Source organism: Vulpes lagopus, chromosome 6 (genome assembly GCF_018345385.1).
Source record: "Vulpes lagopus strain Blue_001 chromosome 6, ASM1834538v1, whole genome shotgun sequence".
Taxonomy (NCBI): Eukaryota; Metazoa; Chordata; class Mammalia; order Carnivora; family Canidae; genus Vulpes; species Vulpes lagopus.
Window position 1 is genome coordinate 102,670,351 of NC_054829.1, and position 16,815 is coordinate 102,687,165.

At 40.7% G+C, this 16,815-nt stretch overlaps 1 protein-coding gene across 4 annotated transcripts in view; it reads left to right on the forward strand.

The window, feature by feature from the left end:
- The first annotated feature begins 210 nt into the window (after positions 1-210).
- NPNT (nephronectin) overlaps positions 211-16,815 on the forward strand; it is a 76,417-nt gene continuing 59,812 nt past the window's right edge. The window contains exons 1-2 of one of the 4 annotated variants that reach the window (XM_041758679.1): positions 211-702; positions 2,799-2,899. In XM_041758679.1, the coding sequence (XP_041614613.1) occupies positions 632-702; positions 2,799-2,899 (172 nt within the window). In that variant the 5' untranslated portion in view covers positions 211-631. The remainder of the gene's footprint in view (positions 703-2,798; positions 2,900-16,815) is intronic. The other 3 variants (XM_041758680.1, XM_041758681.1, XM_041758682.1) reach the window with 3 other exon arrangements.

Below are 16,815 nucleotides of genomic sequence, written 5' to 3' on the forward strand. Positions count from 1 at the left end.
TGGAGAGCCAAACGTTTCTTTCGGTGGTTACAAAAAAAAAAAAAAATCTGCCTTTGCCAACTCTGCGGGAGAAGCAAACTCCCGGAGCTCGCCTTTGCTAATTTGTCCAAGTCGCGCAGTCGTGCTGCGGTTTCACCCAAGGCGGACGCTGCTCAGCTCCAGCCCCAGAAGCGTCTCCCGGCCCGGGCTCCCCCCCCCCCGCCCCCCGGGGCAGCTCCGGCTCCCGCTGCCGTCACCACCTGTTCGGGCGGAACCCGCGGGGCGCGCACCTACGCCCCGGGTCCCCTCCCTCCGCGGCTCGCTCAGCCGGGCCGGGCTTGCAGCCGCGCTCGCAGCCTGGCGCCCGCCGCCCTCGGCGCCCCGGCCCGAGCTCTCCGCCGGGGAGCGCGCTCAACCCCGGCCCGGGCGGCCTGGAGCGCGGCCGGGCCGGCGCACGCGCGCCCCTCCCCGCAGCACCTCCCCTCGAGGGGAGGGCGCCAGAGGGGCCCCCGGCGCCGCGCCGCAGACCTGCTCGGGCTGCGCGCTCGCCGCGCGGTTCCCCTCCGACAGCGGCTGCAGGCGCGGCGGGGAGCCCGGGGACCCGCACCCGCACCGCACCGCACCGCACCGCCCCGCCCCGCCCGCGCCCGGCATGGGTTTCCTCCTGGCGCTGCTGCTCGGCTCCTCGCTCTACCTGCAGGCGGCCGCCGAGTTCGACGTGAGGTGAGCTGGGCCGCGGGCCCCCTCCCCGCCGGCTTGCGCGTCCGTCGAACCGCGCTCGCGAGCAGGGGCCGCCCGGGGCTGCGGAGGGGGCGCCCCCGACCCCGCCGCGAGTCCCCGAGCCCACCCCGCGGCTCCGGCTCGGGAACTGGGGCGCGCGGAGGAGGGGGCGGGGCGGGCGATGCGCCGAGGTGATGCGCAGGGCGGCCCCGGCCACGGAGCTCGGGCGCGAGGCGTGGACGGCTCCGCGGGCGGCGGGGAGGCTCCGGGGGCCGGGCCGGGTCGCAGCTGGGGCCGTCGGGGCGTCCCCACAAAGGGCGGCGGCGAGGAAGCCGCGGCGCCCCGCGAGGACGGGGCCGAGACGGGGCCGCGCTGCGAGTGTGTGTGTGTGTGAGCGCGCGCAGCCCCGGGACCTCGGGCGGGCGAGCCGGGCCGCTGCGTGCTCCGACAGGTTCCAGCGCCCCCCGCCGCCGCCCCGCCGCCCCGCCGCCGCCCCTCGGCCGCTCCTCCCCGCGGCGCGCCGCGCTCCTGCTCCTGCCTCCGCGGGATGCGCTCGGGCGCGCGGTGCCAGACCAGGCCCGCCCCGAGCTGCTGCTCCCAGCAGCTCCCGCGGATTTTTTTTTTTTTTTTTTTTTAAGATTTTATTTATTTATTAGAGACCCAGAGAAAGAGGGGCAGAGGGAGCCGGCTCCATGCAGGGAGCCCGACGCGGGAGCCGATCCCGGGACCCCAGGATCACGCCCTGGGCTGAAGGCGGCGCCAAACCGCTGCGCCACCGGGGGAGGTGTTCAGCCGGGTCCCCTGGCTCTCAGGCTTCCCCTCTCCCAGAGACGCCCCCGCCCCGCCCCGGCCCGGCCAGGCGTCCCCCTGCGCAGCCCCCAAGACAGCCGCACCTGTTTTCCTTGTAATCTTGGAACAAATCAATTCCACGATTGATTGGCTCTTGTACCTGGAGGGGAACGGCAGCCCAGGGGCACCAGAGGAGCGCTGGTGGGAGGAAGTAGAAAGTTCGGGGTTATTTTGTACTTCGGGCTTGCGGGGGGGGGGGGGGGTGCAGAAGGGCAGATAAGAAACTGGGAATTGAAAAGAGCAGGAGAGCTTTTAAGAAAGCGTGGGTAGCGGCCAGAGGCGATTCTATTTTACTAGAGCACTTCTTTGCTCACATTCGGGTACGTTGTACGTTTCTGGCACGCACATTTGCAATAGGAAATACATCACATGATGATGCGGAAGATTTTTAAGGTGGCTTTGATTTTAAAACAGCCAGTTAAAAGTTTGAGCCTCCCGGGTAAAAACTCAGGTGTGAATCTGAACAAAGAAACGGTTTTACCAAAGAAGGTGCAAAGTGGAATCTGGTCGATAAATTGGCATCCTGAAATTGAATACTTTTAGTCCTTATTTACATTAGATGATACGAATTGTTGATGCAGAAAAGGTTTTCAAACCACAAGCACGCTCGAGATTTAGCCGCACTGTAAACTGTTCTCGGTTTTATTTAAACTTCTTTTTCTAATACTTTTATTTCTTCTGGGAATATTTTTTTTTGCCAAAGAGTCCTATCTTGAAAAGAGGTCTGTTTCATTTGATTTTGAGGAAGCTCCCATCTTTCTGCCCCTTCCCACATCTGCCTCTTTCCAAGGCAGAAACATAAGGCAGAATTTTTTTCTTTCCGCTTTGACATGTCATAGTATTTAATACTTTTCAGTTTATGATAAATCAGTCAAAACTGGTTTTCCCCCAAGTAACAGGTGTGGGTCTTTGAGGAATCTGTTTTATTTCAAGCTTCAGAAACCACCCTGTGAGTGTCAGCCTTGAGAATTCTCAGTTTTAGCTGTTGCTATTTCCATTTAAGAAAGGATCTTCCCTTCCCTTTCCCCCTACTCCTGTGTGTAATGTGTGTGTCTATGTGTGACTCTCTGAAACTTGAAATTAGATCACAGAACTATTTTCCTGAAGGTGTTTTAAATTTAAATTTCTGCAAGCATGAAGAAATGCAAAGAAAATCGTTGGGTGTGATTTAATTTTTTAAAAATAATAACGGGAAAATATATTTAACTTCGAAAATGTCTTTATTTATTTTGAATCTTTTTGTTTGGTAGGTGGCCCAGGCAAATAGTGTCATCAATTGGCCTATGTCGTTATGGTGGGAGGATTGACTGCTGCTGGGGCTGGGCCCGCCGGTCCTGGGGACAGTGTCAGCGTGAGTATCATCCCTGGGGACTTCAGCTCCCTAGGAGGTTCGGCTTTCCACCATCATTCATGGCTTGACTCTGCACACCAGTGGGCTCATAACTAAGCGAGGCTTGGTGGTGTGGTTCTGACATAGAAGTTTTCTATGATTCCTTATCCTGCCCTTTTTCAACGTGAGTCACTTGTAGTAAGGTACAAGCTTTGTTATGCAGAGAGCCACCTATGATGCTTATTGTAGCATTTGTCCCCACTATCTCCAGCTCCTGTTTTCTCATCAGGCTTTTTCTTTTCTGTGTTCCAGACTCTAAGATGGGGGTAAGATGAGTCTAGACTGTATTTACACTAAACACATTCGGAACCTTATAGCACTAATAAAATCCTTAACATACCTGTTGTGGAAAGTCGCCTATTTGTAAACCTTTTTTTTTTTTTTTTTGAAGTGAGATTGTATTGACTGTTCTGTGTGTTCTAATTGGACCACCCACCATAATCAAATAACTCCTCTGAAGAAAAGATCGCTTTTAAGTTCTAGAAATAATCAACATCGTGTAATCAGCACCAAATCAGAGCACTGATTTTTACCTTTTCCATGGATTATTTTAACGGTAGAAATTAGAGCCGCATCATGGAAGTTTGAGAAATTTGTTCCTCGCCACTTTATCTGGACCTCAAAAGTGTATTCCACTTCCCCTGCAAAAAGATCCGCAAATGATCAAGTGAATTTCTGGGGGCATTGTGCTATGTTGGGGTGTCTGGTGAGATGATAGGAACAAAGTTGGGTTCCTTACATGCCAATGTTTTATTGCTCATGAGGAAGGGGCTTAGAGGAATAGAGAAGTGAAATGAAGAAGGCTGGAGCTGGACAGGGTGGAGCCAGCCTTAGATACGGGCTGACAGTGGGAGCAGTTGGGTGGATTTAAGTTCAGGAAAGCTAGGAGTTCCCACAGCTGTTTTCATCTTTGAGAATTACCTGCATGATATATGCCCTTAACTTTGCGGAGGAGGGAAAGTAATAGTCACAGGTTGACATCCCTGGTTGGAGATGGAAAGGGTGAAAGGACTAATGCTTGTCTGTTACCTGCAAGCCACTGGGCCAGACTTTGTATGGTTGGGCCGTCGCATCTTTTTGTAAGGGGAGAAGATGGTAACTGCAGTTTCCAGTAAACAGAAGAACTAGGCAAAGCTGCTTTGCCTTACTGGTAACTTGTTTTTAAGGGAAGATGGTCGAAAAGAAGAATGATACCTGGCTGAATAGTCTTCTGGCAGTTATATCGCATCGTCAGACGTATTTGCACAGCTGGAGGCTGCAGGTGTGGAATCTGAAGGGCAATCAGACTTTGATAGTTGGAGGGTGAAGACAGGACCCTTCTCTTGGCCCAACACACACACACACCATTCCAAAAAAAAGAGGATAGTTTCTTTACAGAGGAATGGAGATAATTTCCTCCTTTGCTGTCTTAATTGGCAGGACACTCCCAGAATGCAAGTTGAAGTGCTTTGGGGTGCGCACAGCACCCAAGCCCTACCTAGGACAGAACTGTTCTGGCACAGTGCCCCCGGCACAGTGGAAAACACCTTCTCCAGAGGCAGAGGGTGGAGGAGGATATATGCACGCTGCCAGATGTGCTGAAAGAATTCCAAGGAGAAAACTCCTCTGTCTCTGAGAGGTTCATCAACTGTGGAGTTCCCCAGAAAGAACCTCTCAGAGCTGTTCTTTTTACATGCCATTAAATTTTCTCTGGTATACACCAGCTTGGTGATTATAAATTTGAACGAGTGTAAAAGACCTTGCAGAGTTACAGTGACATTGCTGAATTTAAGCATCCAAGTAAGTTCCTAGCAAAGTAGCTCTCCCAGCAGATACGAGACACCATTTTATTGTTTTTTTGTACTTTCATCTTGCTGCTAACAGAATGTAAAGTGGAGAAGTATAGTATTTGATAGTATTTTCCTTTTTCTTTCTTTGTATTCCTTGAGAATCTGAGGAAGCTGTAAGAATACAAGTCAGTTATTGGAATGGTAATGTTATAAAAACATATAAGATGATGTACAAATCACAGTTTATGTTAACTTAGATTTGGTGAAAGTTTGAGAGGCACATGGACTCTAGCTAGACCACCTGGGTTTAAATTTCATTTCTACCTCTTATTAGCTGTGTGATCTTGAGCAAGTCATTCAGCTTCCATGTGCTTTTTTTCCCCTCATCTCTAAAACGGATATAAATAGTACAATACCTCGTAAGACCCTGAATGAGGTGTAAATGAGTTATTCATAAAGCACTTTTAATACAGTTCCTGGCAGAGTATATACTATTATGTGTTTGATGGAAGTAAAGAAATATAAGGGGGAGAAAAAAAAGAAATCTAAGGGAATACTGCTTTTGAAATAGTGTGATGGGATGGGACATACCCATGCTATCAGATTTTTTGTTTTCTAGGCATGATAAATGTAGTTTTGCATTTTGCTGCCCAAAATAAAAACAATGGTTCTAATGTTCTCCATATCACAATAAAATAAAATGCCTTTAAAAAGAGCCAGGTGGATCTTTACCATTAATGTTGTAGATGGCAAAGCTGTAAAAATGATCAAAGATGGATGTTTCCTTGTGTGTGTTTTTTCAGAATCTCAGATGGTCCAAATGTCTCTTGTCAGCTCAGAGGTCACCTGTCTTTGTTTTGCTATAAACAGGTAGAGGAATGTAGGGGTGAGAGGTCAGGTCAAAATGAGAACAACGTGAAAGAGAGGCTTGCTGGGACCCAAGGAGAACTGATTAATTTTTAAAGGAAGCTTTTATGAAATTGAAACTTTTGTCAAGGAAAAATGCCCTGCTATTCATTAACACTTGGAGCTGGCAATGGACTACCTATAAAAATTCCAAAGAGAAAAAAAAATTCCAAAGAGCTTCTGGGAAATTTAATGTGAAAATTGTTTTTGCCTTTCTGATAAAAGGCAGATAATTTCAGAGTTCTTACCCATGAAGAGCATTCTCCTTTCCTTCGCAAAAGTCCCCTGCTTCTTGTTTTTCTGAATGATTCACTTAAGAATTTTCCTTCAAATTAGCACAGCAAAGCAAAAGGAAACTATTCCCACCTAAACACAGAACCTCCCAATGTATTCCTTAGAAGATGTGTAAGTGGGGGAGGCCATACCCTCATCATATTTTTTATCATACCTCGTGGCCCAGTGCAGTGACCCTTTGGCGTTTAATCCATTTGGTTGACCATACGTGAGACCTTTTGACTCTCTTCCTGTGAGTCAAATAGATACGTTTATGTAGAACATTCTGTGTTTCATGTTCACTTGCTACTCCCCTTTACATGGTCTTGTCTGGAGAGGCCAGTTTAGTCTGCAGGGAGCTAGTATTGCTCAGCCTCCGCTCCTGGTCACAGTGTCTTACCACAAAGCCACTTTCAGCTGGGCTTATCTTTCCCTCAGGGACGGAGGGAGGAAGGATGCTACCCAGACAGGCCTAGGAGCGCTCTTCTGCTTCCTGCCCATGCCACCTGACATTCTATCCCAACATTCCTGCCCAGCTGCAGAAAACAAGACCTACTCCAGAAACAGGCAGCTTGTGTTTTCATAGTTATTTTAGAGGTCATCCCCTTGCCTTTTTTCTATCCTTTGATTCTTTGTTTTATATTCTTTTTCAAAGTTTTTATTTAGATTCCCGTTAATAAACATGCAGTATAATATTAGTTCCAGGTGTACAGTATGGTGCTTCAACACTTAGGTACGTCACCTGGTGCTCATCACAAGTGTCCTTAATCCCCATCACCTGTTTAACCTATTCGCCCCCCCCCCCAACCTCCATTCTTGATTCATAAACAGATCTCTCCATATTGAGAATTCAGAACTTGATTTTCTGATTGTTTGGGGCTTTATCTTTAAATGTGGCTCTTTATGGTAAAGTGAAATTTTCTGAATCACAGCACCTTAATTACTCTGATTGTCACAAAATACTTGTTTCTTATTCTGTAATTATTCTGTTCCTTCACTTTTCCATCATATTAATGGTACATTTCACTTTAATGATTTTAATAGTTTCTCCTACCAAGTGGAGGTCTCTGTAAAAAAAAAAATTCTCAGGATTTGTGTATTTTATTAAAAAAAAAATGAGTAGGCTGTGTGGAACCAGCTCTTAACTGAAAGCATTAGATAGTTTGGGACCTGTGAGTGTCACTGACTTTTATACCTGGTTAGCTATTTAAAGAGCTTCCTTAATGTAGAAAGAGTATAGAGGATCTAAATATTATATGTCTGTATGGTTGTTTTTCTATTTACTTACAGATTTGGCTATATATGTGCCTATGACAGTAGTGTTTCCATTGAAAGCACTTTTTAGAGGTGTGAAGAAAAATTCAAAATACAACAAGTTCCAGGTTTCAACAAAGCTATTTAGTTTCTGAGTTCTTTGGCTGTCACTGAGAAATTTGTGGTTTCTGAAGGAAATTATGTGAATTAGAGTGGTTTTGTATCATTTTTCCTTAAAACCAGGCAAATGCAGATGTTCTGATATATTTTTCTGAAAATTTTGGAAAGACGTAAAACCTAGAGTTTGACTTTGCTTTATTAGTTCTAAACCTCATTTCCTCCTCCCTGAAGTTAAAGGCTACAACTGTACGATTGTCATGGAAAGTGAGACTTTTAAATTCTTATCAGCATTAAATAAATGTATAGGTTAGTGCAACAGAGGAACGGAGAAATGTATTCTGAAACTATCTTGGAGTTGCTAAATAATTTTGCTGGATAATATATATTACTGGCTCAGGATTGTGTACCCTTGAAAATTGAAGAGCAAATTCTTAAATTTCTGTATTTCAAATGAAAAGGTTATTAGTTAAACTAACAAAGTAGAGATTTTGATTTTGTAAACAAAACATTTAAATGTCATGTTTCACTCATTACTTTTATCTGGGTTTAGAAACTTAATCTTCAACATGGAACATAACTTACTAAATTTTGCTCCCTATACTGGTTTCTTGTCCCTAGTCACAAAATTATGTAGTTTACACCTTTCTTTATTTAGATTTTGAACATTTGTCTTTATTTTTTAAGTTTTTAAAAAAGATTTTATTTATTCATTAATGAGAGACACAGAGGGAGGCAGAGACATAGGCAGAGGGAGAAGTAGGCTCCCACAGAGTCTGATGGGAGACTCCATCCCAGACCTGGGTTCATGATGTGAGCAAAAGGCAAATGCTCAACCCCTGAGCCACTCAGGCGCCCCAAACACTTGTGTTTAAAATTATCAAGAATAAATGAGAAATACTGGAATTGGCTTTGAAGACCACATATAGTGTTCCCCCACAGAAAAGTTATTCCTAGTAAGTGCCTTCCTGTTTTTAGCCAACAGCAATGGTGATCTCCATTGAATGTGCATTAGCATTTTATAATTAAACCTTCTTTATAGTCATAGTCACACCTACCCCAAGAACACCTGGGAGTCTCAGGTGGGCTTTTCGGCCAGAGCCATGTTGAAGATGGCCCTCAGATTTTGGGGCCACCTTGATGGAGCTGAGCCCACTTGACTGTCTTAATGTTGTTAGCTTCCTTCTCTGTTTTGGGGGGTTGGAATGCAGATTCTGGTTCTGTTTTTTTTTTTTTTGGTAAGAATAAAAGCAAAGCAGTAGACAATCCCATAACTACTTTTAGCACTAATCCTGCATCTCCAAGTCCTCAGGAAGTGTAGTTTTTGATTAAGACTCTTCAACTACTGGGACTCCTGGGTGGCTCAGCAGTTGAGTGTCTGCCTTGGGCTCAGGGTGTGATCCTGGGGTCCTGAGATCAAGTCCCACATTGGCTCGCTGCAGGGAGCCTGCTTCTCCCTCTGCCTATGTCTCTGCTTCTCTGTCTCTATGAATAAATAAAAAAACTAAAAAAAAGATTCTTCAACTACCACTTTTCGTGAAAAGGTTATTTAAGAACACCGTGTACTTTGGGTAACTTCAAGTGGTCTTGGAATGCAGATTCCAAACTAAAATCAGTATCTGAAGAAGTTTGACCTTTTCAAACAGGTAGTGTTTGAGGATATGTAGTCTTGAAAGTTAAGTTTCACAGAAAGTACTTGGTTCTTTATTCTTTTCTCCCCTTAGAACTGATCTTCATATAATAGTTTTAAGATTTACTGATTTTCTATAATCCCCTCATAAAGTTAATCTGGGAAGGTTTTAACCTTTATGGATTAGAAATGTTAGTACTTCCCAAGCTGGGAGGTCAGGTCACTTAAAGGGAAACGCTCTAGTCACTGCAAGGTCAGCTGCTATATAGGCCTTCAGATACTGGCTGCAGGGATGTGCTGCTGCAGAGTGCACCTGCCTGTACACACTGGTACCATGGAGGCACTTATGGCCCAGAGGCAGCTCTGTTTTTCTATCTGAAAACTTTCAGATAAGCTTTGAAAAACATAGTATGTTTTTCCTCCCTTACTCCCTGTTAGAGCAAGTGTAATAGCATTTTTGAAGGGTACTTTTTATCTGTAGAATTCATGTTATATGCATTTTGAGTCTATTGAATTCAACTGCTTGCTTTTAAAGTGATAGTCCAGTGATGTTGAGTGATTCCATGCAGCATCCCCCAGTGAGTAATGGAAGATATTCATCACCGGGGTTGGGTCTTCATGTGGGAGATGAAAGGGAATGAGAGGAGGGTTCTGATGGCCTAATCCTCATTACTCCCACCTCCTTCCCACCGCACAGATATTTTCACCCCTTCCCCAACAATTTGATGCAGGTTTAAAATTTTTTCCCATCAATCCTTTTAAAATATTCACTTTGTAAGAGAAAATGCATTTATTCAAATAATCCTCCTCAGAGCAATGAATATTATCAGCTTTCTGTGTACCTTTCAGGAAGATTTTACATACTAATGGGCAAATTTCTAGGTCTTCTCTACCCCCATCTCTTTTATACAAATGAAAGGCATAGTGTATACATTGTTCTGTACCTTACTTCTTTTCTTTAACAATGTATCTTGGAAAGCTTTATCATCAGTACATGAAGAGCCTGCTTACTTTTTCTTATGGATTTGTAGTATTCCATTGCATGGCTGTACTGTAATTTATTAATTAGCTTCTTATTGATGGGCATTTTTGTTGTAGTATTCCATTGCATGGCTATACTATAATTTATTAATTAACTTCTTACTGATGGACATTTATGTTCATTATCCTTTACTAATACAAACAATTCTAAAATAAGTAACCTGGAAAATCTAGTATTTCTGCAAGATAACTTTTTATGTGTGGTCAAATGGCTAATACATTTGTAGTTTTGATCAACTGGCCAATGGTTTTTTACTTGGTAGTAAGTAGTAATGGAAAATACTGGATTGCAGTGCTGATGTAAAGGTCTGCCAATTCCACACCCAGATCTGATCTGTTGCTTAATTCTAGGATACTCTGATCCCTACTCTTCCCCCTCCAACCCCTTCTGGTAGGTCAGTGGACCTTTGACCCACTTTTTCATCTGTTTCCTCTTGGACCAGAGGTAACTGGCTGATATTAGGAGGACGGAATGCGGTTTGTCCATTTGCCAGGATTTCTGCCAGGCATCCTGCCTATTATCAGTTGTGTATTTTTTATGGATGTGAGGTCGTTTTTACTTGTAAGAAAGATTTACACATTCTCTAGGAGTTGCTTAATTCATTGATCTTTTATTTATAGGCCAGTCATAATTTTTATCACTATGTATAGAGGATTTTCTTTTTTATTATTAGGATTATGTAGAATTTTGATTTCTGAATAAAGTTTTTTGGGAGACATGTCATGATAAAAAGATTTTCAGAAAATACTAAAATATTGTGTCAAAATACTTTTTAAAAAGTGACTTTAAAACCGTAGAGGCATAACTTATCCATTATTCTAATCTTTGTCTTAACTGTATATTAAAATCATTTCATTTAAAACAAATAAGTGGATGCCTAAATGAAAAATTGAAAGACTTGAAGAGCGAGAGGAGGTAGTGAAGGTAAGTCTAACTTCCCTGTTTTCATGACACCTAGTTCCAATCCCCAGGAACTGTTTCCTGTTGATCTTTGCAGAGATTTGTAAGCATTTGCAAAATCATTCTTGTTTATAAATTGATAGCATAAAATAAGAACTACTCTGTATCTTCCTTTTTCATATATTACATTTTGGAAACCAGTCCTTATTAGTTTATGTAAACTTGACTCATTCTTTTAAGTGGCTGTATAGTATATCATTATGTGGATATACCTAACTTAAAAATCCCTGTTTATGCACATTTAGGTGATTTTCAATATTTTGGTTTTATGAAATGTGCCACAGTCAAATATCTTTGAATATTTATCATCACTGTTAAATACATTTAGATATGGGAGAGTTAGGGACATCTTATATTTATGTAAGTACAGTAATGGAAGAACTCTATTTTTATAAATTATCTTCTATAAAATATATAACTTAAAGGAGTTTAAATCATGGATATTACATAGTGGAAACCTCCTATTCAGCCACTTTTTATTTTTGATTCCTTAGAAGAGAAGTTTAAAAGATAAATAGAATTGGTTTCTTCATTTCTATGTTTGTGGTCTACCTTGTTTGGTGTTTGGGGAAGTATATGAAGTGACTTCTAGGAATGCATGCAATAAAATAGGAAAACAGAAATAACCAGGGCTGGGGGAGGAAAAAAAAGGGTAAAATAAAAGGGAAGATGTCGGGAGGAGAGTTCTTAACATGTAGATATATGTAAAGCCTAGGATCTTAAATGTTCATTATAATTTGGGTGTTAGCTTCTGGTAGCCGAAGGAAAAAGAAAAGTGTTATTGCTCATATAATTCATGATATTTGTTAGGGGAAACCAGACCAGTTATTTAGGGGAAATTATGGCTTTTCCCTCATGTAGTTCTAGAAGAAGACTTTCATGTGGTCCTTCTCAGAGTGGGGGTGAATGATAGAGTGGAAGGGGCCACACAGAGCAACATTTCTGTCATGAAGCCGGTGGTGGTTTTACAAAGCTATCTCATAGAAGATGCTCTGAACTAAGATCAAGCCCCTACTCTAAAAGTGCAGTTCATGGAAAGTTTAAGAAGCATTTTCTACATACTTAGCTTTCTAAGATCTCGGCTCAATCCAGCCCAGAATAGCTGTGATTCATGAACTCTCTAGGGCTTTATGGAAAATTCCAGGTTGGAAAAGACAGTTTTAAGTTAGATCTCTAACAACATTTTGAAGTTTGCTGTATTATTAAAATCTAATCCATACCCTCCCTCTTCCCTCCTTCCCTCCCTTCCCCCCCCCTTCTTTCCTGTGTATTTTAAAGATCAGTAAACAGTTGGTAGAGTTGGTATCCAGAGACATTGTGAATGGAGTGTAGATAGATATCTCCTATGATCCAGTATAAAGAAGTTCTGCATATAAATCAGTGGGAAAATTTTTATATCAATTTTATATGAATTACTTTTGTAGTCATTGGATATCAGTATAAAAGCTTATCACCATTTTGCTATGGTTTTATTCATTTCTAAGCAAATTATGGCTTGGGATAAGAGATGAGGCACAAGCTTTGCTTCCAGGCATCACTTACCCTTCTCGAGCTGTTACATGAAATAGGGCCAGTGAACACAGGAAAGACAAACTCCTTGACCAGTGCTCATTTCTCCAAAGATAAAGATCTGCAAAGGAGCTCAAATGACCCTTCTTGTTATCCTAGTTCCCCTGGGTCTCATGAAGGGCTGCTTTAAGCCACTTATACCTGAACAGACTCAAAGCAGAGTCTGTGGTAAGTACTCTTCATGTTCCTAAACAGACTCAGTTTTAACTCCTTTTCACTGGGGTGTGAGGAACCACTGATTGTTCTGCAGTCCTGAAGCCCCAGGGACGATGGAACCTAAAACCCTGATACACTCTATCTTCAGAGAATCTCTCTCTCAAAGAAAGATAGCTCAGTGTGTGTCTTGAGAGGGCACCAGTCCACTAAGTACTGCACTTCTTGGGAGAAGCAGACAGAGAAAGGGGTTTTGAATACCTTTCCTCAGAGATTAGTACCAACCAAGAATCTAACCTGTCCAAGAATTGTTACCCTCTGTCAACAACCTAGGAGGGAGTTAAAGAATTTATATTGCTAGAGCCAAGCAATATTTTTTTTTCATGGGAACAAATAAATGATCAGTTCTCAAAGAACATAGAATGCAGCGAAAGTAATTTGGCTTGAGAAATTTCGAAGTGATATCAGTTACTACAACGGAAGAAAAATACTAGTAGCATAGCCCTAATGTGATTGACAGTACATCCTTGGGAACCTGCCAGGCCAAATTAGTTTCAAAATGTACAACCATTTCCTAAAAATTGATTTGTTACAAAGTATAGAGTTCAGTTAAATAATGTCAGATTAAAGAAATTTTCCATTTTAATGCCCTAAAGCTTTTCAGTTTTCTAATTTCATCACTTAATTAATAGTAGTGCATAATTAAAGAGACAATTATGGTCATAATAGAATAATGACCAATAAAGCCAGCATAAAGAAATACATTAAAGCCTAGATAGGATAAAGTTCTGTTATATGTGGTAAAATAGTGACATATCTATGTGTTCACTCCATGTTCTTTCATAGATTCTCTCAACAATTGTAGTTTTCCCTTAATCTAAGTGAACTTGTTATTCTTATTATGGAAGGGAAAAGATATGAATAGACAAAATAGTTTCTTAGCTTTAGGATATAGTATTTGATTTTGGAGGAAACAAAACATTTTTTTCTAGTTATACTTTATTAGAAACCCTCATTTTCTGCCATACATTTAACTAAAGACTGGAGAGACATCCTTGGTATGTACCAGACATCAGGGGAGAGCCAGTTTGAGACTAAAGATTTGCCATCAGTTATTTGCATGTGGATAATCTAGAGTCACTTAAATTCTAAAACTGAACACTTCATTTGTAGATTAATGATGTAAATTCTGTAGATTAATGATGTAAATCCTCCGGAACTGACATGTTTTCCTATTATAACATCATCAGATCATAAGGTTAGGGTTGCCTTTCATAGATATTAGTGATTTATGGTGAAATTTTACAAAATATGTCATCATGGTTTAAATTTGTACTAATGTACGCAAAGGAAGAAACAATTTGGAATTTCCAAATTTATTCTTCTTTGACAAAAGCATTGCTGCTTTTCAAAAATCTTTCACCTTATTTTCATCCATTAGGGTTCTCAAACTCAGTTTCTAGGAGAGATCTCTAAATGGTCAAAGGTATATGTTGCAACATTTACAGAAACTAATTCCACAGATAAACTACCCAAATATAAGCTTCCTGCCACCCAAAATATTTTTCTTTTTTTTTTAATTAATTTTTATTGGTGTTCAATTTACCAACATACAGAAAAACACCCGGTGCTCATCCCGTCAAGTGTCCACCTCAGTGCCCGTCACCCATTCCCCTCCAACACCCGCCCTCCTCCCCTTCCACCACCCCTAGTTCATTAGGAGTCTTTATGTTCTGTCTCCCTTCCTGATATTTCCCAACATTTCCAAAATATTTTTCTAAAGCCTTTGATACCTTCTATTTTATTTCAGGGTTAAAATATGTAGGTACTCAGTAATTACCTGCCAAATGTTTGCATGCCAGAAAACAGCAAATAGAAAAACACAAATGGCCGCTCAGACTTAGCTGTATTTTTTTTTTTTAACATTCATGTATATTTAGAGTTGATTTTATATCATTATACACTTACTGTGGTAATAGTTTCTTTCTACTGGATAAATTGTCTCATGTTCATATGATTACATAAATATTTCATGGTGTTTCACATAGATAATGGTGGTTTCAAAGTCCTTTGCCTCTTGGATTGAGTTTTATTTATTTTTGGATTGAGTTTTAAAATCATTGATGAATTAAGAGATTCATCATATCTTGGTATCTATATATGGCCACGAATAGGTATTCTCTTATATAGTTTCGTTTCCCAACTATGGCAGAGTTGTGCTTTTTTTTTTTTTTTTAAAACTATTGGAGAGATTAGGGAAAAATTATAAAGAAATGATTTGTAGATATGTTAAATGTTCTGTTCTCTAATCTGATGAGTTCTGTAGCTTGAATACTTACCTATAAGTAGTGGTTTGAAAGTTGGGATCATCCAAATTACTTAAGATGCTATTCATGGGATATGTTGTCCTGAATGTTGGTGTCTTAAATGTCCAGTGTTGGATAGTTGTCTATGAACAGAGATTGCCAGGCTAATATGAACTTTTTTGACAGTGAGAAGTACAGTGTGAAATTTAAGATTGGGGTGTGGGAAATTTTTAGTTACTTTTTCTAGCTACAGATGAGAGTTGAGTGGTAGAAGGACAGTGTCAGGTAGGACTTTTCCCTTTCATGCATGTACCTGACATTTGTCACTTGTGAAAATGTGCATATGTCATGCTGTGCTCTTTTCTTAAGAGGCTGTGTGACTCCTATCAGGGTCATGTGGCAATTTTATCTGTCTCCTTAGTCTGGGACATTTCATTATTCCCTTTTCAAAGGTTATACTTGGCCTAACATTTGGGCATTTTATAATTAAATTTACAGTAAATTGTATACTAGAAGATAGGCATACCTTTGGATAATAGCTGGGCCCAGTTCCTTAAGATTTTCTTATCCCTCATTTTTTTAAATTTCCAAAACCCAGGATTGACTTCAAATCTGTAAGCCTGTGTTTTGCAGGCTAGAAAAACTAATCTCCAAATAGTTGTTTCTATAGATATTAGTCACAATTTCATTAAATCATCAGAGTGCTTATTATTTTTAACCATGCTGATGTCACTGACAACCCTCAGCAAAGTGCATAGTATCAGCATTCAGATGAACTGAGGCAGTGGTTCTTGGGCAAGTCTCAGAAGAGAGTTCTAGACTCCTAAACTATGAGTGGCTTTGCTTCAATATTGCATGTATGTACTACTATGGCTGTTTTATAGTGGCTGTGAGAAACAGATTATCAGGATAAGATGGGACAGATTTTTTCTATATTACCTGCTACTAATGAATCCTATTTTAATGATTCTCACAGTTTATACCACAAAAAATACATGTAGGGCATTTATTTTTGGCAGCTTTCACAAAAATTGTGGTGATGGTTGCCTGTGAAAATTTCCTTATGCATCAATAGAGAATAGGCCCCAGAAACTTCCTGGAAATAATCTATTCTGGGTTTAACATTACTTGGATTTAAAATGCAGTTTTGTATAGTTTTAAATGCAAATTTAAAAATAGAAGACTCGGGCTAAAATTTCATGCTAGAAATCTTATTAAATGGATATACATATTGATAACATAAAATATACTAAATCTATGTGTGTCAAGGCTGATTTATATTAAGTAAGAGAAATGTGACCCAACTTTAAGATATTATAAGACAAAAATAAACTATACAGAACTGTTTGGCTGCTTAGTACTAATATAACTCATTAGAAAATAATGATGTTTGCTATTCTTTATTATTTACCTTTACTTAAAATCATTTAATATATTTTTCTTGATAAATTAGATTATTAAAAATTGGCAATTAAAGAGTCTTAAAGAAACGGTATCCTTTTATATATTTCCCTTTTAATACATAACCATAACCTTAAGCAATTTTCCTTATTATGTGATCCAGAATGTAATTTGCAATTTATGCTTTGATTTATTTTCAGCTTTTTGCTAAGATTGTACCTGATATATTTCATTATTCTATTTTAAGAAATGTGTCAACATCAAGATATGGTGAGTTCTTTTAAAGTAACAACATCCGTAACAATAAATACAAAATGCTAATTGTTATGAACTTAACCAACGTGAAAAACATTTCTACCAAGTAGATAATGATGTGTGTATATATATCAATATGTGTGCCTTTAAAAATACAGAACAATCATTCTGGATCAATAGTTAAATTATTACTTTAACTGAATCAATTTGGTCTTGGAATATTTCTCTTCTGCTATTACCCC